Below are 19,774 nucleotides of genomic sequence, written 5' to 3' on the forward strand. Positions count from 1 at the left end.
GATTAGATGCATACTTATTAGAGTATCAGAGGGTTCTTTTGGGGCATTCCTCAGGTCAAAGGAATATAAAAAATATTTGTGTTTTAGATTTATTTTTCCTTATTTGAAATTTGAGAGCAAAATTATATGCACCTTTGTTTCTCATTAATTTAGTATTTGTAAGAATTTAAGGGATATCCATCAGAAAAAAGAAAAAGGTACCCTGAATGATAATTACGGTGATTGCCATTTCTTAATTATGCCAGGTACTTATATAACCTCAAAACAATGCTATAAGGACAAATATATTTGTATGTTCTAACAGGATACTAAATCCAACACTCCCCACATAAAGCTCATTTTCCTGATATACTCACTACGGGTCAGGATGTGCTTTTAACAGAGGGAGCAGTCAAAACTCCAGAGGATCTGTGGCTTGCCAGCTCACACTAGTTGTTGTTGGGGGGTGTGGCAAGCATCTATTTTCCATGAAGTAATATACAAAATGAGCCATCTCGAGTACCACCGCTACTGGAGACATATTTAGATTAAAAAATGCTTTAAGTTCTCTATTGAAACTGAATATAAGATTAAGCCTGTAAAAGAAGAAACTGACCGAAGAGTGATTAATACCGTAATGTAAGATTATGGTATTCTTCATACCCCACCCTCCTTCCAAGAACAAAATAATCTAAATTACCCCGTCTAAAAAAGACTCTCCTATTGTGAAAGAAGCACTTGTAAAACCTACCAGAATGGGAAAAAAAATCATTAGCCCATTCTAACTTGTTTAAGGAGATAAATAATCAGCAGGACCATTGCAGCCGGGCAGGTTCTTAGACACCAACCTGTAATGACAATAGTTACCACTGAACTGCTACCTGGAAACATGGAACTGCAACTTGTGGTAGAGGTTTCTTAGAGCCAGTCTGGTCAGAAATAAGGGGAAGAAGAAAAAAAGGGGACAGATGAAAGAAAATAAAAGATCCTCACAGAATGAAAAAGCTCCTGAAACTTCTCCAGTTTGTAGTCTTTTGAAAGAGAAAAAAGAAAAATCAGAAAATCCTAAGACAAAGCATACAGGATCGTAACCATTTTTCACTGTGATTTTCACCTGGCTTTTTAGGATGCAGATTTTGCTGGCATTAAAAAGTTCACCTCCGGCCGGGCACGATGGCTCACGCCTGTAATCCCAGCACTTTGGGAGGCTAAGCCGGGCCGATCACAAGGTCAAGAGATCAAGACCATCCTGGCCAACATGGTGAAACCCCGTCTCTACTAAAAATACAAATATTAGCTGGGCGTGGTGGCACGTGCCTGTAGTCTCAGCTACTCGGGAGGCTGAGGCAGGAGAATCGCTTGACGTAGGGAGGTGGAGGTTGCAGTGAAGTGAGATCGTGCCACTGTACTCCAGCCTAGTGACAGAGCAAGACTCCATCTCAAAAGAAAAAAACAAAAAGTTTGCCTCTAAAAGTCATGCTGTCTCCATGTCAGGTATGCCTGTCAGCTACTTTGGCACACATATATGTACACGTGTGCCTTCTTCAGATCAGCTTTGACTCAATACACACACTGTGCTCCATGAAACAGAATTGACAAGATATGATGTGATCAATTAACTCTGCAATGTTATTTATTATGCAAAATGAGATGTTTAATTGGGCAAGAGCTGAGAGGATGTCTGCCCTGGTGCCACTGTCTTAACTTGCAAACAGAAAGAGGAATGTGTCATTCTCTGATCGTTTGCTTCTGGTTAAGCTTTAATGCTCATTCCCTTCCCATGCATGACTTTTCTTACCTTCTGCTATGAGTTTCATTGCACCCCTCCGCCAAAAAAACTTATATGTTGAAGCCCTAAACCCTTCTATTACAGAATGTAAATGTACTGGAGATAGGTTCTTTAAAGATGTGATTAAGGTAAAAATGAGGCCATATGGGTGAACCCTCATCCAATTTGACTGGCTTCCTTATAAGAAGAGAAGAGAACACAGACACACACAGAGGAATGACCTTGTGAGGACACAGGGAGAAGGTAGCCATCCAAGCCAAGGAGAAACCTCAGGAGAACCCAACCGTACCTCCAGCTCCATCTCAGATTTCAGCCTTCAGAACTGTGAGGACATCAATTTCTGTCATTATAGCTGCCAGTCTGTCATCCCTTCTCATGGTGGCTTGAGAAAACCAAAATCCCTTCAATGATCTTCCCTGACTCGGTAGCTTCTGCCTCAACAGTGTCTCAGAGGTGATATCACTTTAATTACCCCAAGTCTCCCGTGAGCTAGATTATTCAAATAGAAATCCCAAATCTCCACTGACAGACTGGGTCTCGGTTCCACATTTTTGGCTGCCTTGAGACTGCTTCTCTTGTCTGTCCTGACAACACTCTAAGCTCCAGGTGTCTAAAATAATTTCTCCTCTGATAAGACTGATACACTTCTCTCACGTGCACCTGGTCACCCAGGCTGGGGACCCTAAAGCCATCTTTAACGCTCTTTCCAGATGCTTCTCACAGCCGCGCAGTCATCCCCTTTCCTTGCCATTCCTTCATTTTCTCTTCTTTGGCATTTTTTCTGCTTCAACCTTGGTTGAGGCACTTCTGCTACGCTAGTCCACAGTCAAGTCCCAACTGAGTCCCCTGGCCCTAGTCCTGCCTTGTCCCCAGGCATCTTGCACCAGCCCAGGTTAGTCTTTCCCCTGCCATCCCATCTCAGTGTTTGAGCCTTTCTTTTGCCCACAGAGCTCAGCCTGTTCTGAAGTCCCTGGCAGATTTGATTCCTGACCACTCTTCACCGCTATCCCCTGCCTGTGCCCTCCATTCAGACAGGTGTATTGACCAGTCCCAACCATGCCTTGTGTTCACTCGGTGAGGAGCAATGTCTTATTTCCAGCCTCATTGTTTTTGCTCAAGCCGTTGTTCTTCTTTGAAATCATTTGCATTTACCTAATCTTAACCCATTCTTCAGAGGTAATTTCACATCTCATGACGGTGTGAACCCTTATTCAAAGACGTCGGCCACATGCGTCTGCCCCCTTGAGTTCCTCTAACATGTCCTGGTTCCCTTTCTACCTTGATGAGCAAGAACCCTGAGCCAAACGTGGTGCCCCAGTGTCCTACGGTCTCCCTCTCTTCTTGACATGATTTAATTTATTGCTTTCAGTTCCATTTTAAAGTCTCTTTGGAAAACATACTTTTTCAACAAAAGGCTCAACCGCTCCAGGCCTGGCTCATGCTAAGCTCTGAAAACAAACTAGCTATTAAGTTCCAAGCAAATAAAAAAATTATGCTAATTAGAGCCCATGGCACTCCTGTGGTTGTCATTTTTGAATCTTAGTTTTCATTATTAGCTATAATTTTTTGGGCATATGATATAACTTTCCTATCAGACTTTACTTCTTAAAGGCTGGGCCTTTGACTTACTTTTTTTTTTTTAACATTGAACAAAATAAATGCTCTAGAAATGTTCTCTGTTCAATGAAGAGATATGTACTTCCTAGGAAGACTAACATATGTTTAATAGATGTGTTGATAAACCTGAAGGACAGGCTTACTGTTCAGGAGTACTTTGTTCATAAATGCAACAGAAACATCTGCTTACGGGTTATAGGGAAACTTCTTTCTTTTAAATTTCTACAGGCTTGAAAAACAGTTGTGCTCTATAAATACCCCAGTATGAGTCATTTGCTTAACTAAACAGCTGCTTACTCATTAGCCAAATGCACTTCATTTTAAGTCATACACCTAAATGAATTTTCTCCGATGCCTCTCTCCTTCCCCCAAGAGCCAGAAAAGTGATGTGCAGATGCTTTTCTGGAATACAAAAGAGATGCGGATCTGCTTTGACATGGGGCATCGAAACTCCATGATGTAGCGGAAAGTTATCCTAGCGCAAATTAATAAGCTGTCTGTATACGCTTTGTTTGCTCCCACAACACCACAGCCCTTCATTTCCCATTCCCATCTCTCCTCATTAACCTTTGGGACATCCTCCCTTTTCCCATTCAAATCCAACGCACCAGTTCTCCCACTGGGGCACCTGGCAGGGCTTTGTTTCTTTTTCTGCTTCTGTCACCATCACCTGCTTCTTATGCAGGTAGACAGTCTGCGTCAAGACCGCTGGCAGAAGTCATTTATTTCAATAAGCGTAAGCAAATGGCAAGTATTCTTACAAATCCTTTTGTAAGGATGGAGACACAGATCAACTTCTACAATTAGGGGCATTGAGCTATCACTTTCTGTTCTTCAACTTATTTTGAATGATAAATACAAAGCCACCACTCTTATTTTCTAAAAATTTTATTTTGATTTAATTTTTTTCTTTTTTAAAGATGGGGTCTTGCTATGCTGTTTAGGCTGGTCTTGAACTTCTGGCCTCAAGCAATCTTCTAGAATCAGTCTTCCAAATAAGTGGGATTCCAACTGTGCACTACCATGCCCGGCTTCATGCTTTTATTGTCTTTAAAAATGGTCAGTATCACCATAAGTTTCTTCTTTTGGAAGCCAGTAAATGTCTAAATGTTTTGGAAGAGTCCAGAGGAGAACTTTGATTTCTAGAAAGACCAAATGAGAAGAAACAGATACAGTCTCCAGGGTTCCATTTATTGTGTAGCTATTCTTAGCAGTATTCCAATCCAGCGTGGATTTTTTCTAGCCTCTAGAAGATATCTTCAAATGCCCAGGGCTGACATTTAGCTGGTACCCATCTGGTATGATTGTATCTTTTTGAAATCACCAGTTGTTAAAATCACTTTTATACCATTTGGAAATTACCTATTGTCCTGAGCCCCCTGGGATACCAAACCCTTCAACGGTGACACCCTGCCTCCCACAAAAATGTCCAGTGATCTTTTAGCAACTAAAGAGTTAATGCCCAACACAGGATGAGGCTCTGACTACGCAGAGCTATTTTGATTGGATAGTGGTTAAATATCTTGAATATCATCCTGCAAATAGCACTTGTTTCCAGGTGTGTTAGGTATTATTTTCTGGAACGCAATCTGACTGTGCTAGCTTGGAGAACGAGAGCATTTGCCTCCCTAGGTTTATTTACCTCCGTAGGGTATATTTTCCTCATCTGTCAAATGGTAGAGTACCTTAGCTTAGTGTTAGGACTGGTTCCAGAGTTGCCTCCAGGGGAGATTGCTGATATAGAAATCTGGCCCCACCCCTGCAGAGCAGCTCCTCCTCCAGGCCTACTCCCTGGGGTCCCCATGTCCTGGGTTGTTCGGAGAAAGGATTTTGAAAAATGGATTTTGCTGCTTAAAAAAAAAATTGGAAGAAAACCCCACTGACTTCAATGAGCACTAATCTTTCATCCTATTTAAACATTCTAAAATAAAATTATAACTACAATGAACAAAAAGAATGGCACCTACCTACCAAGAACAAATAGCTATATTGGGCCTTCTCGGTACAGGCATTGTTCTAAGTGCTTTGCGTGTTTGAACTCACTTCATCCACAGAACTGTGTCTATGTTATAATTATTGTTACAGTTATTAAAGTCTAAAAAGAGCATGTTCAGAGATATTTTCACTTTTATAATTTTCTTAGATACATTTGAGGTTATAATTTATTCAAAGCTAACATTCCTACAATGACTGTTTAATGAAATGTAATCATGATATTGTTTTTCTTATGTGCTCCAATTACAGATTCCTATGCCTATTTTAAAGAGCGTTTTGTCTTTAACTTTTGGATTTTATCTTGAAATCATTAGACTAACAGCGGCAACGATGTATGTACTTTTTCTGTGGCTTATACCAGTGGTCCCCAGCCTTTTTGGCACCAGGGACTGGTCTCATGGGAGACAATTTTTCTATGGACCAGGTTGGGGGACGGTTATGGGATGATTCAAGCCCATTACATTTATTGTGTACTTTATTTCTGTCATTACATTGTAATATATAATGGAATAACTATACAACTCACCATAAGGTAGAATCAATGGGAGACCTGAGCTTGCTTCCCTGCAACTAGATGGTTCCATCTGGGGGTGATGAGAGACAGTGACACCAGAGAGTGTTGTTTATGTCCAGTTTACTCTGTAATGTCATTTTGGTTGCTGTCACTGCAATCTCAGGATATTCTGCCTTCACTTTAATCCAGAACATATGGGAACTTGAAGTTGTCTCAAACATGCTTTTAAGGCCACTAGATGCAGCTATACAATTGAAGCACATCAACTCACTTGCCACTATAAAGCCTGTCACCAGATGCAGCTTAATTGTCACTTGCCACTTACTGACAGGATTTTGGTATGAGTCTGCAAGCAATTGATTTATTAAGGTCTCTGTGCAGTCACACCTCTCTGCTAACGTTAATCTGTATTTGCGGCCACTCCCCAGTGATCGGATTACTGCCTCAGCCCCACCTCAGATCATCAGGCATTAGATTCTCACAAGGAGTGTGCAATCTAGATCCCTTGCAATCACAGTTCACAATAGGGTTGGTGCTCCCATGACAATTTAATGCTGCCGCTGATCTGATCAGTGGCGGAGCTCAGGCAGTAATGCAAGCGATGGGGAGTGGCTGTAAATACAGATGAAGCTTCCACTCACCTCATCCTGTGCAGCCCGGTTCCTCACAGGCCACAGATCCATACCACAGTAATGTCTGAAAGATGCATTGTGTACTGTACCAGTACCAGTCTGTAGTCTGGGGGTTGGGGACCCCTGGCTTTTACTGTTTGTTTCTTCACTTTCAAGCAGACCTGGAAATCAATTTTAATGCCAGTCCATGGCTGTGGTTCTGGGTAGCTGTAAATGTGTTCAGACATTTCCTGAGCTACAGCTCCTGACTGCCAGGGCTTAACTGGGATAAACAGCTGGATGCAAATCAGAGCATGAAACTCCTCGTCGCTGTCCTTTTCTGGAACATGGGTTTATGGGAGGCATTGCAGGCTCTGCCCGCTTCCCCCGGCCTCCACTGCTGTGCTTCTGAGGCACTGGGTTGCTTGGCGTCAGTGCTTCTCCCTCCCAGGGCCTGGTCCCTGTGTTCCTGTAGGGAGGGATTTGCTGGCCATTGTTCCTGGTTCCCTGGAGCAGCCAAGCTCAGGTCCTTGCTGGTGGATGGCACTGTCTTTTCTCAGTGAGTCCAGCAGAGTTGGGAAATGGAAACTTTATCATGTGAGAGGGTAAAGCTGCATGGGATGAGGAGGAGAAGGTTCTGAGCGTTCCTGTTTTTTGTTGTTTTTTTTTTGAGACAGAGTTTCGCTCTTGTTACCCAGGCTGGAGTGCAATGGCGCAATCTCGGCTCACTGCAACCTCCGCCTCCTGGGTTCAAGCAATTCTCCTGCCNTTTTTGAGATGGAGTTTCACTCGTTACCCAGGCCGGAGTGCAATGGCGTGATCTCGGCTCACCACAACCTCTGCCTCCTAGGTTCCAAGCAATTCTCCTGCCTCAGCCTCCCGAGTAGCTGGGACTACAGGCGCACGCCACCATGCCCAGCTAATTTTTGTATTTTTAGTAGAGACGGGGTTTCACCATGTTGACCAGGATGGTCTTGATCTCTTGATCTCGTGATCTACCCGCCTCGGCCTCCCAAAGTGCTGGGATTATAGGCGTGAGCCACCGCGCCCGGCCTCCTATGTTTTAATAAAGTGGAAAAGCACAGGAGAGAGGGATTCCACTAATTCCTGTAGCCTTTATTGGCAGGAACAGAGCTAGTAAGTGGCAGGCCTAGGAGGCTGTGTGTCAATGAAGAAAAGGAAGACTTCCTGTCCACTGAGGTATCCACAGGGAGGCTGCATCCACACCCCGTTGTATGATAACTCATCAAGGATGACAAATGAATCCAAACAGGATGTGTAGCTTGACCAGTGAGTTTTACGCAACATTAACCGTCCATCTCAGACTTCAACTCTTTTGTCTTAGTGATCCCCCCAAATAAATGTTAACTTGTCAGTCTTGATTTGAAGTTTAAAAAAAAAGACCTCATTTCTTGTATCCCTAAAGCAGCAGCCCGTTCTGAGATTTTATAGTATTTTTAATAATGTCTTGCTCAGACTTTTTCAATAAATATCAAATTGATTAGAATTAAACTGAATCCTTATATATTTGTATTTGCTCATCTCCTTCTCTGTATATTTTGGGTAGGAGGGTAGAGTTCAAGGAAAAGGGTAAGAGACGCAGTTGGTTTATTTCATGAGTCAAAGCTTTATGCTAATAAGGAAGCTTTGTCAGGGGAATTTCAGATCTTGCCCGGTGGCAGTGGTGGGAACCTATGGGTTAGCGTCCTTCTTGGAATCACATCACAGAGGTGGTGAGGGGCCAGTGTGCATGGTTGACCCAGAGTTGAGTGGGGTCTCTTCTGGAGGCTGACTGCCCAAGCAGCCTGAAGAATCCCAGGGATACTTTCTGGTTGATATTAACAGCCCTTCTCCCTTCTCCCCAGAGCTATGCCTGATATGGGCTGAGACAGCTGAAAGTACACAATGCATGTTTCACACATTCCTGCTTTAATATGCTAATATCTCGCCCACCCTCCAGACCAGGAATCTCATATCTTGTCCTGCCCTTTTCCACTCAAAAAGAAAACTGCATTACATGTAGAATTTTTCAGTTTAGCTGTTGCTTATCCCATTATAACTAACCACTTTGACTTCTTTTCGTGTGTGTCTTGCCTTGACACGCTTTCTTTATTGAAGACCACAGAAAAATGCATTTCTTTGTGATATTTTGAAAAATGTCAAATTGAAGAGATTTTCATCTCCAGAGACTGAGCTTTTGTAATACAGAGTACTTCTCTCTCCTGATGGTTAATCCAATCACATAGTTTTGAAATAAACAAGAGAACTCTAGATTAATAAGGCAGTATGTATGGAAAAATCCTTTGACTCTTTGTGGCTTCTTTCCCTATGCTTTGAAAATGTTCATTAAAAATCGCCTACTTAGTGTGCCTCATTATATTGGTTTGCTTATATTGCTCTCCATGTGTTAATGATCTAAAGCACAGTTTGAAAAGGTTTCTTGTTTGGAATATCCTTGGCCAGGCCGTTACTTTGTAAAGTAGGGAAGTCTGGTGGCCCTAGTTGTTCTTTTGAACTGAATTCATAAAATGATTTTAAAACATAGATCTGTCAGCTTTTCTATTCTATCAAAATTAATAATTCACATAAAAGCCACCTATTTAAATGGAGTCTTGGCTGGGTACGGTGGCTCTTGCCTGTAATCCCAGCACTTCAAGAGGCTGAGGCGGGTGGAATACTTGAGTCCAGGAGTTCCAGATCAGCCTGGGAAACAGGGAAAAACCTGTTTTCTACAAAGAATACAAAAATTAGCCAGACGTGGGGGTGCACACCTGTAGTCTCAGCTACCAGGGAGGCTGAGGTGGGAGGATCGCTTGAACCTGAGAGTCAGAGGCTGCAGTGAGCCATGATTGTGCCACTGCACTCTACCCTGGTGACAGAGCCAGACCCTGTCTCTAAATAAATAAACAAACAAACAAATAAATAAATGGAGTTTCATTGTTAGCAACTTGTACAACCTGGACAAATAAACTGAACTATAAATATTGGCATGTTTGAGTGCACAAAGACTTTCAAAAAGAGTTACAATTTCTCTGTAATAACGATCCAGACTATTTAGCTAATAGGGGTCCCTGGAAGACCTTTAAGATCTGTTCGTGAAAGAAAAGGAACCTGGCAATTCACAAGACAACTCAGAAGCCTGGCAATTCACAAGACAACTCAGCCCCGTTACATCTGCTCCTGGGGCAGGTAAGAAAATCCAGTTTTTAATTTTGCTCTAAACAGTTAAGGAGATAAGTCAGCTTGGGATTGGGTTGTGCTCAAGAAGGCTGCAAAAGGATTACAAAATAGCCTCCCCCTGGCAGAAATGTAAAAAAGCCATTCCGTGATTTTTTTTTTTTTTTTTTCCAGTTCTGCCAAGGATTTATCTTCAGAAGACAAGCAGATGAAGAGACAAAACCTACTGGTGTGGGGACCCAAGCAGGAACCCCCTTCTTGCACCGGCGACTCAAGTGGGAAGAAGGTAGGAAATCCACAGCACAGGGGAAGGAAAGGGAAAAGGTTTGGAAACAAGATAAGACAGGCTTCTTTTGAAAAATGGAGAGGACTCTTAGAAAAAAAGAAAATAACAGAATAAATTTTTATTCACTGATTCCATTTCAGAGCAGCAAATGCTCTTTGAAAGAAAGTCATTGGCTTTAATCAATTGCTCTCTTACAGAGTTCTGTTCATACGTACGCGACAAAATCAGTGGTCATTTAATGACAGACTTAGAATGTGTGCTGAGAATGAAGCCATTGAGATTTCCTTGTCTTTCCTCCTTTCAGTAAAAGTCAGGAAGGGGAGAAAGGGAGGGGGTGAGCGTGGGGCAAGGAGAGCAATAGCTTATAAAAGTCACAACATGTTTTGCATTTGATTTTTTTCCCCCTTGCTGGAGTTTCAAGTGGGTTATCGTAAGGAAAGGAAAAACTGGAAATTAACCAAACATGGTCCAGGCTGGGGATGATGAGTTTAGCAGGGGCTTTAGTGAGACCTCCTAAGCGATTCAGGAGAAAATGAATCTCTCACAGGTTCCCTTCTCATGGGATCACTGACTAAGCTTCTCCAAAGCAGGGTGCAGCAGCAAAATCAGGGTGCAGCATCTTTTAAATGGGCTTAAGACCCACGTCAAAGCTCATCACAGCGAGAGGTTGCGAAGACAAAGTTTTAGGCTTTTATAGAGTAGAAAATGCTTCCTTTTGAACCAAACAAAAGACAAGATATATGAGATGAGGAAAAAAAGGTTCTGTCTAAAAGCCTGACGTGTGTAAGGAAGACTTTCCTTTCACTGTTGTTTTCCCTTTGGTTTGGTAAGAATGTGGTGAGTGAAGTAAAAAGATAAGGAGAGAAGAACCACAACGACCCCCTCGAAGGGTAAAACTCTGTTTATTAAGAGTGAGAACATTCAGCGGCCTGTCACCCTCCCTTTCCTAGGCCACCTTCCCCAGTGCTTGGCTCTTCCCTGCCTCGATCTGGGCGGTCCAGGTGAGGCCCTGGCCAGGGGGCTGAGGGTGGGGGAGAGACAGCTCTGGGTCCTTCTGTGCCACTCCTCCCTGTGCTGGTGTTTCAGCAGCAATCGGCCCCCCAGCGATGGCAGCCTGTCCACAGCTCTAGTGACCACAGGCTTGGGAACCCCGTTCCTTCCTCTAGTCTGACTCTTCAGGCCTACAGTGGTGAGGGCTTCCCATTGTGCTCACCTCTGGGTCCCTTGGCCTCTCTGTCTGTATTTTCTTAACTCTGACCACTGCTCTGTAAACAGACCCTTCTTTAAATTCGCCTCAACCCTCTTGAATGGGACTTCCCTTCCATGGGATTCTGACTGATAGAGGGAGGCTAAAAATATCTCACACCTGATAGAGGCTGAGAGGAGCTGAAATTTCAAGTTGCAAAAACCCGGATGCTTGCTACTATACGGAGGAGGGTGAACCATTTATTATTTATACAATTTCAGGTAAATAGGCTATAGAAATTCCGGGTACAAAAGATCTGAAGAGATGACTAAAAACTAACTAGGATTAATTAATCATGGACTTTTAAAACCACAAGAACCACCTGCTGCTAAATTATGAAGTCCAAACAGACTTCAAGAATTGTTCAAAACTAAATAATGTCAACTCTCTAGAATGATTTATTCAGATTTAAGTAGGCCAGACTCACAATTTGGAGCACAGCTCTTTAATACATATAGATTTTAATTTTCTAAAAGAGAAACAAAAATTGATTTGTTACCTGTTAGAAAATTCATTGCATATTTAAAAAGTAAGAGAACTTAGCTGTCTGCCTGTTCCAAGTCTGAGGTGTAAATGTTTACCTCATCATATATTAAGCATCTATACATTATGCTCAATACTTTTTGCAAAATGTAGCTTAAAGTCACTCCTCAAAAGAATTTTATGCCCTTAAAATAGACAACAATGTAACTTTAGAAAATGTACATAAGTTTTCCTAGGTTTTTTTTTTTTTTTTTTTTTTTTTTTTTTTTTTTTTTTTTTTTGTTTTTGGTTCTATCCTTTTAGGTAGTGGCTGGCATTATGGATTAGTTACTTAATACAGTTTTATTGCTTTGGAATTCTGAGTTAAAATGAATTGAGGGTGGAAAGAGAAAGTTGGAGTGAGAGCTAAGATGCTCTCAGAATATTCTAAAAATGACCGTGCTGCAAAGAAGCCTGAGCGAGTGGAAGAAAATAAAAGGAATGGTGGATACGAGTAAAGGATAAAATGAGGTAGGAACTAAATATTATACACGCACTTGGAGTTAGTATTTATGAATTGTTACTTTCTGACATTGCCTACTCTTTTGTGTCTTCTTTGGGACAGAAAATTCCATAAGGAAGACTTTTCCAGAAAGAGCTTGAATCCAACCTCATAAGGGCTCAGGGTTTGAACAAAGCATCTCCTCCAACACCTTGTGAATAATATGTATATGGTCCTTATAACTTCACAAAGTAAAGTTAAACGAACACGTTCTTTTGTTGCTATTAGACCCCATTTATCGCGCTAGCTGTTGGGTAATTGATATTTTTTCTTTTTTTTTTGAGTATTATTATTATTATTATTATTATTTCCCATTTATTTAATTTATTGCATTTTAGGTTTTGGAATTGATTTGAGCGCTCCTTTCCAAGCCTCTGGAGAGTTCTGCACTAACAACACTGCCCCCTAGTGTTCACCCGCTTTAGTGCAACGTTACTTTCAATATATACACTGTATCAGTATTTTGCTATAGAGGATGTAAGTTATCTTTCTATAAGTTATTTAGACATTTTATATTATTTAGTTATCCCAATAAGATATTAAAGCATGCTAAACTGGAATGATTTTTTCTCATAAATGAGAAAAAACAAAAGTTCAGATACTATTAAAAAATTCCTGATTTAATAAACAGAGACAAATTACCTAATATTTTTGAGCACCTATTATGTTAGGTATGTAAGAAATATTGTATTAAAAATGAAGTCTGAGCAAGCCTAATTCAATGCTTAACTTTTACAGTTAGAAACATTTTGAATATATTTTTTAATTTGATCTCAAATTTGGGGAAAATAGTAAAGATGGGAGAGTAAAAGGGAGAATTTTTAAATTTTACATATCTAAGTGGTTTCGTATTATGTTTTAATTAAAAAATATTTTAAATAAGTCAATTATGATGAGATGTAGAAATTCAACTTGCAGCTTTAGGACAAAGTGAATTTGAAACAAAGGAATTCTACTTGAAATGTGGCTAGTGTGACTGAGGAAGGAGTTTCTAAATTTTCATTTAATTGTAATTAATTTCATTGATTTAAATTTAAAAATTGATACTCAATTCAGTCATTGAAAACTTTTAAATATACTTGTAACAACGTAGGTATCTGAATCTATTTTTTTTTTCAAATGTAAATTTTAAGCTATCTATCTAGATTAAATATTTCTAATAAAAATTTAGCGTTTGTGGCCAGGTGCGTGGCTCACGCCTGTAATCCCAGCACTTTGGGAGGCCGAGGCGGGCGGATCACGAGGTCAAGAAATCGAGACCATCCTGGCCAACATGGTGAAACCCCGTCTCTACTAAAAATACAAAAAAAAATAATAAATAAATAAATTTAGCATTTGATACTATAAGTGAAAAATGTAAACCACATTTCAAATGTTTAGTACAAAGCCAAAAGAATGTAATATTTCTCATTAATAATTGCTATATTTAGTACATGTTGAAATTGATATTTAGATATATTATGTCAAAATGTATTATTAAAATTAATTTTGTTGGTTAAAAAAATAAAGGCTTTCTAACAGCATAGAAATCATAACTATGTATTCATCTATCTGAAAAAACTGAGATAATCAAGTTTTCACATTATTAAAAATTGAAAATATATCAGTGTTTTCCATAATGCAGTGCAAACACCACTGGTGATAAATCAGGCAATGCAAAGATATAGGCTTTTTATTGTTATGCATTATTTGAGCAATAGTGAAAATGAAACTGAGATATCAAATTATGATTTCACAGATATTGATATTTATGACTACCTTACATATTAATTACAGTGCTCATGTTCATAAATTTTTCGTAACTTTGACTCCACCATTAAAATGGATTAGAAATGTAAGTTGCAGAGTTTTCTAAAGCCTGGTATTTGCTGTTTCTATCCTTCTGGTGTCATTTAACATGTTCCTCTGTCCAGCGTATTTCCCATAAGTTGTAGTTAGGATTAAGAACAGCACAATACAATAGAAATATGAGCCACAAATATAATTTTAGATTTTATAATACACATTTTTAAAAAGTAAAAATAATTAAAATTAATATTGATAATATAATTTTGTTTAACCCAATGTGTCAGAAACATTATATATGTTGTCAATATTAAAAATTATTGAGATAGTTTACATCCTTTTCTCATATTAAGTTTTGCTATCTGGTGTATATTTTACATGTACAGAGCATCTCAATTTGCCCTATCCACATTTCAAATGCTCAGTAGCCACATGGGGCTAGTACTGAATACAGTAGACCCAGGGACATCATCAGATTGAAATTCAATTTTTGGCAAAAATACCTCATAGGTGGTGGTGTGTACCTCCATCCAGAAGCACATGTCTGGTGGCCTTTTTGTGAGGTTGGTAGTCATTGATTACCATTGTTTACACCCAATAATTCACTAAAGGTTGCAAAGCAGTGATACTACAATTTTAAAATTCTTTCTTCATTTATTAGATGGAATACTTCTATCAAGAGAAACATCTCATCAACTACTTGGTTACTTGGAATAATATGCATAGGGAAGTTAGAATAAATGTTTGATCGCTTCATTTTATTTGCTAGTTTTAAAATAATGATTTTGGTTTCCTTGCATTTTCCAAGGATGATCAATAGCATTTTATTTTGACAATATGATTAGGAATTCATGACTTTTAATATTTGATATGTTTCAATTCATTGCAGTTATTACATTTACTATTGTTCAAATTTTCCCATCTTTGGACAGAGAACCTCTTTTAACTTAATAGCAGAGTTCTGATATCACCAAAGCAGTTTATGATATTCCACGTCCATCTTGTACACTTCCTTCCACAGACCTGTAATCAGCTCTTTCTTCAGGGAACCTTTGATTCCTTTTAGTGGAAAATGGTATGTAGAGAACATTATCTGTGTGTGAAGGGTTGAGCATGTTCTAAGTCTTTTCAGAGAACAATGCTAGAAAACACGGATTTATAAAATAATATTCATCATGAATTCATGATAATATTTCCTATTCAAATTCAAGTGGAGGATTTTTTTACCGTCTCCTTTTCCCATGCCAAATTTCAAATTTTATTGACATGAATATAATTATTCATTTACTGTATTCATAATACACACACGCAACAGTCTCAAATAAATATCAGACTACCACCAGCAAAATGATTACAAAAATCAGCTTAAGACACTTTGCAGTTGTTTTTGTCCTTATGATAACATTCTGCTAACACAGTTAAATTACTGTGTTTTAAAGTCACTTGGAATAGTCCCTTTGGTGCTGTTCTGCCACCTACTGGATAGACGGGCTCAACTGTCTTATTTTACTTTTGATGTTTAGGAATCACTTTAAATTTAATTTCACTTTATTATATTGCAAAGATGCACATGACTCTAAAGCCAAATTTACAAAACAAGCCTAGTTTTTCTCCTTGTCTCCTCAACCTTATTTCCTTCCACTACCTTGAAATATTTTATGTGTAAATGCTGTAATTTATATGTCCATTAGTATATTAAGCTATAATTATACAAAATTGATATATATTTGTATATTTTTTTTATCTCCACTCTCCTCTATTAGATTGGTAGCATACCGTAAAGACTTTTCTCTACCTGAAAGAAACATATATATTATTATTAAAAGTCTATATTTATATAGTACCCTGGAGTGTTGAATTTTGCTTTGTTAGGTGATCTGGAAATCTTTTTAAAAACTAAATTTAATTGGTAAATTTATTTTTAGGATCCAAATGCTTGGCATCACTTTTGTCACATTTGTTACATGTATTTCCATCCATACAAGCATGCAAACATATTCATATCTCTATACCGGTGACTACCTCTATTGTTATTGCCTTATGTTTCTACTCTTTTCCGATGTGGTCTGTATCAAGGCTGCTCCCTGAGCTGTTTGCTACCAAGCTATGATGGCTTGTAAATAGAAAGTAACAAAACAACCACCACCAAACACATTTAGAAATATTTAAAATAATTTGATATTGCCACTAGAGTCAAGCATATTTTGTATTTCACAAGTGTCGCTTACAAATTATTGGGGGGAAAAAGTGGTCCTTCACTACAGAGTCTGAGAAGCACTTGTCTGCATTATTTGCTCACGTGCATGTGTCCTCTCTCCTATCTTTTTGTTTTGTGTGTGTTTGAGACAGGGTCTCAATCTGTCATCTAGGCTAAAGTGCAGTAGTGCCATCATAGCTCATTGCAACCTGAAACTTCTGGGCTCAAGGGATTGTCCTGCCCCAGGATCCCAAACAGCTGAGCCTACAGGCACATGCTACTGTGCCTGGCTAATTTTTTAAATTTTTTGGTAGGGAATAGGGTTCTCACTTTGCTGCCCAGGCTTGTCTTGAACTCCTGAGCTCAAACAATCCTCTCACCTCAGCCTCCCAAACAACTGGGATTATAAGTGTGGGCCACTGCACCCAGCCTCTTTTTGTATTTAGAAATGTTTGTACTATTTTGTTCTGATTATATAATCTATAATTTTATTAACATCTCTAAATAATAATTTTAATCCCATTTTTACTTTTTTTTTTCCCTATCCTACTATGACTAAAATTGAAATTAGCTAATAGCCTCTTCTTTACCTTCTCCCCTGTTCTCCGGCATCTGTTTTCAACAGATATGTTTTTATTCTCCATTGGTGTCCTTGAGGCAGTCACAGAACTTATTCCACTGTTTATATTGTCTTTCCAATGTATGCTCCCTCCCTCATTTTTTGACAGTTAATTGTATATAGAGCAAATGGCCGTCACATTTTATACTCTCTCCTTTATAAACTACAGGCACTATGAGTTATCCAAAAAAATGTATACTTAATGCTCACTGCCAGTCTATTGTTACCTCTTTAGTCATATTGGTTTCCTGAGGCTTAGTCTCCATAAATTTCCCAGAAAAGGCTCACAGGAACATTACTTCCTGAATTCTTGTGTGTTTATTAAGAATTGTGACCATGGTATTTAAAGATCAATGTTTCTGGGTATAAAATCTTCAGCTCACATCTGCTTTCTTTAATGTTTCTTAAATATTTTACACCATTGTCTTCTGGCATAAAGCATTGCTGTCAAAAAGTCTGATGACAATCTGATTTTCTTTCTCTTATAAGGGATACTGACCTTTTAACTAGTGCCAAAGAGACTTTTTTCTTTTTTAAAGTTCAGTAGTTTTACCAGACTATGTTTATATGTAGGCCATTCTGGGCCAATTTCGCCAAGTAAGTCCTTTCAAATGTTGGACAAGTATTATGTCAGAAAAGTAGTCTTTGAACTATAATTGATAACATTTGTTCTTTCATTGCATTGATTTTCTTTTTTAGGAACTTCTATTATATGTTCCTTGGTTCTCCTATTCCTATTGTCTATGCCTTTTTTGTATATATGTTTTAAATCTTTTTATTTTAAAGTTATTCATTCTTTCCTTTTCTATTTTTCTTAAGAAACTTTCTGTGGTGTTCATTCACTATTTTGTTTCTTCTAGTCTAGCCTAAAACTTTGAAATAAGTTTTCCCTCCAATTCTAATATTTTTCTATTTTTATAAACTCCTTTTCAAGTCTTTGTTTTTTCAAATCTGCTTCTTTCTGAGTTTTTAAAATTCTGGGTTATGCTGTCCTTTCAAAGCGGCTATCTTTTTTTTCCAGGTTGATGTAAAATATTAGGTTAGAATTTTCTTCTGTTTTGTTTGCATATCTTTCTGGCATGCTTTTATTGTCTGCAGAGACATTACATTCCTCAATTCATTTTTCTTTATCATAAATTCGACGGCCATTTTTCTTTATTAATGTTTAAGTGAGATGAGTTTTCTTGGACTCTTAGAAGAGAAGAATGAACTAGGAGAGCTTCCTAGCCCTAGAGATTTAGAGCTGCCTTTTCTGTTATTTCTGGATGTGTTACAAATATGTATCTTTTATCTGCTGGCTCTTTGCTCCTCCCTCCACTTGTACCTGCATCTTCTTTCTTTTGCCTCCTTTGCTCCTATTGTCTTTCTCCTGCTTAATTTGGATTCTATTCCAGTAGTTTCTCCTCAGTGAGGGTTTCTGGCTATTACGGGTCGCTTTAGGGTCCATGGGGCCCAGACTGTCCAGCACAAGCTAGTTCACTCACAAGTTGGAGGCAGCAGCACTCTAGGTGTTTCGGCTGTCCTTCCCTGAGTGGTCCACCAAGCTTTGTGGAGAAACTGTTTTCATTTCTCTGCTTCTTGGGGCCATCAGAAGGCCCTTTCTCCTCTTTTTATTTCCTCTGACATGTTGAGGACACCATGCAGGTCTTAATCTCACCAGTAGTTTATTCCAACCCACACGTATTTGGAGGTTTATAGGGATGTGTTTTCCCACTGCCTTACTGCAGATCTTTGTCTGTGGGGTTTGCTTGTGTTATCTTAGTTGCTCTGTTTCCATGGGGTGATTTGGGGAGGTGGAAAAATTATGCCACCTCGCCACCACTTTCCTAATTACTTTAAGCAACCAAACTTTTCGTCTACGTCTGCTGTACTTTGTTAGTAAGCATCTACCTGCCCGTCTACGTTAACAGGTTTTCTGATGCAACTACACAGTTGACCTTTGAATAACTCAGTTACTGCACAGGTCCACTTATAAGTGGATTTTCTTCTGCCTCTTACCCACTGCCCCACCCTGCCACCGCAAGACCAGATCCATCTCTTCTTCCTTCTCAGCCTACTCAAAGTGAGGATATGGATAAAGACCTTTATGATGATCCACTCCACTTCCACCTAATGAAATATTTTTTCTCTTCTTTATGATTTTAATAGTAACACATTTTTTTCTCTAGCTTACTTTATGGTAAGAATATAATGCAATATAAATTACATATAACATACAACATATGTGTTCAACAACAATGTTATCGGTAAGGTTTCCAGTCAATAGTAGATTATTAGTAGTTAAGTTTCTGGAGAGTCAAAAATTAAACACAGAATTATGACTCTGTGGGGTTGGTTCCCCTAATCCCCCACATTGTTTAATCAGCATGGTCATATTGATGTCCATGCATGTTAATACCTGAGCTCTCAGTAGGAGACTATGTCCATAGTTCAGGGATCTATTGATGTCTTGCTATACTGCCAGGTCTCTCTCTCTCTCCTTATCCCAGTCTGTGAGGACTCTCTGCATGTCTCTTTGTTGCCATTGTCTTGAGTGTTCTGGATGCTGACACAAGGCCAGCTGAATGTGGATTGTCCATCTGAAGTGCTCCTGTGTGATTACTAGACCACAGGGCAGTCACAAACATCTCTCCTTCCTTCCCTTCCCCAACAGGCTTTGAGCCCTGATTCTTCATTAGGGTGGAAGAGGATAAGGCTTAGAAAACCATGACCACAGTGGGAACATATTCAAATGATGGGGGAATATACTGGGAGGAAACAGTAGTTTGATAACAGCTTCCCAGTTGGTTTAATAGACCTCTCCAGGGCTGTAGTTGGATTCTCTGCTCTTGGTAGAGAGGGAGAGGGTGCCATGGAATGGCCATGGATCCAGATCAGCTGGGCATCCTCAGACACAGGACTGGGAAGTAACTGACTGAGATTTAAGGGATAGAAG

The 19,774-nt window shown here is 39.2% G+C and overlaps 2 protein-coding genes across 17 annotated transcripts in view; one reads left to right on the forward strand and one right to left on the reverse strand.

Annotated features, from left to right (window-relative positions):
* DLGAP1 (DLG associated protein 1) overlaps nt 1-19,774 on the reverse strand; it is a 980,899-nt gene that overhangs the window by 485,369 nt on the left and 475,756 nt on the right. The window lies entirely within an intron of this gene.
* The window catches only part of LOC108294152, a 93,509-nt gene that overhangs the window by 57,410 nt on the left and 16,325 nt on the right, over nt 1-19,774 (forward strand). For 11 of the 13 annotated variants that reach the window (XR_005197889.1, XR_001820927.2, XR_005197892.1 and 8 more), the window contains exon 2: nt 9,857-9,968. Coding sequence is in view for 6 of the 13 variants with exons in the window: in XM_037734020.1 (XP_037589948.1) it covers nt 9,857-9,968 (112 nt within the window). In the remaining 7 variants the exon portion in view is untranslated. Of the gene's footprint in view, nt 1-9,643; nt 9,695-9,856; nt 9,969-12,000; nt 12,208-19,774 lie in introns of those variants that run through there. The other 2 variants (XR_005197891.1, XR_005197890.1) reach the window with 2 other exon arrangements.

The sequence above is a fragment of the Cebus imitator genome, unplaced genomic scaffold, assembly GCF_001604975.1.
Source record: "Cebus imitator isolate Cc_AM_T3 unplaced genomic scaffold, Cebus_imitator-1.0 Scaffold565, whole genome shotgun sequence".
Lineage (NCBI taxonomy): Eukaryota > Metazoa > Chordata > Mammalia > Primates > Cebidae > Cebus > Cebus imitator.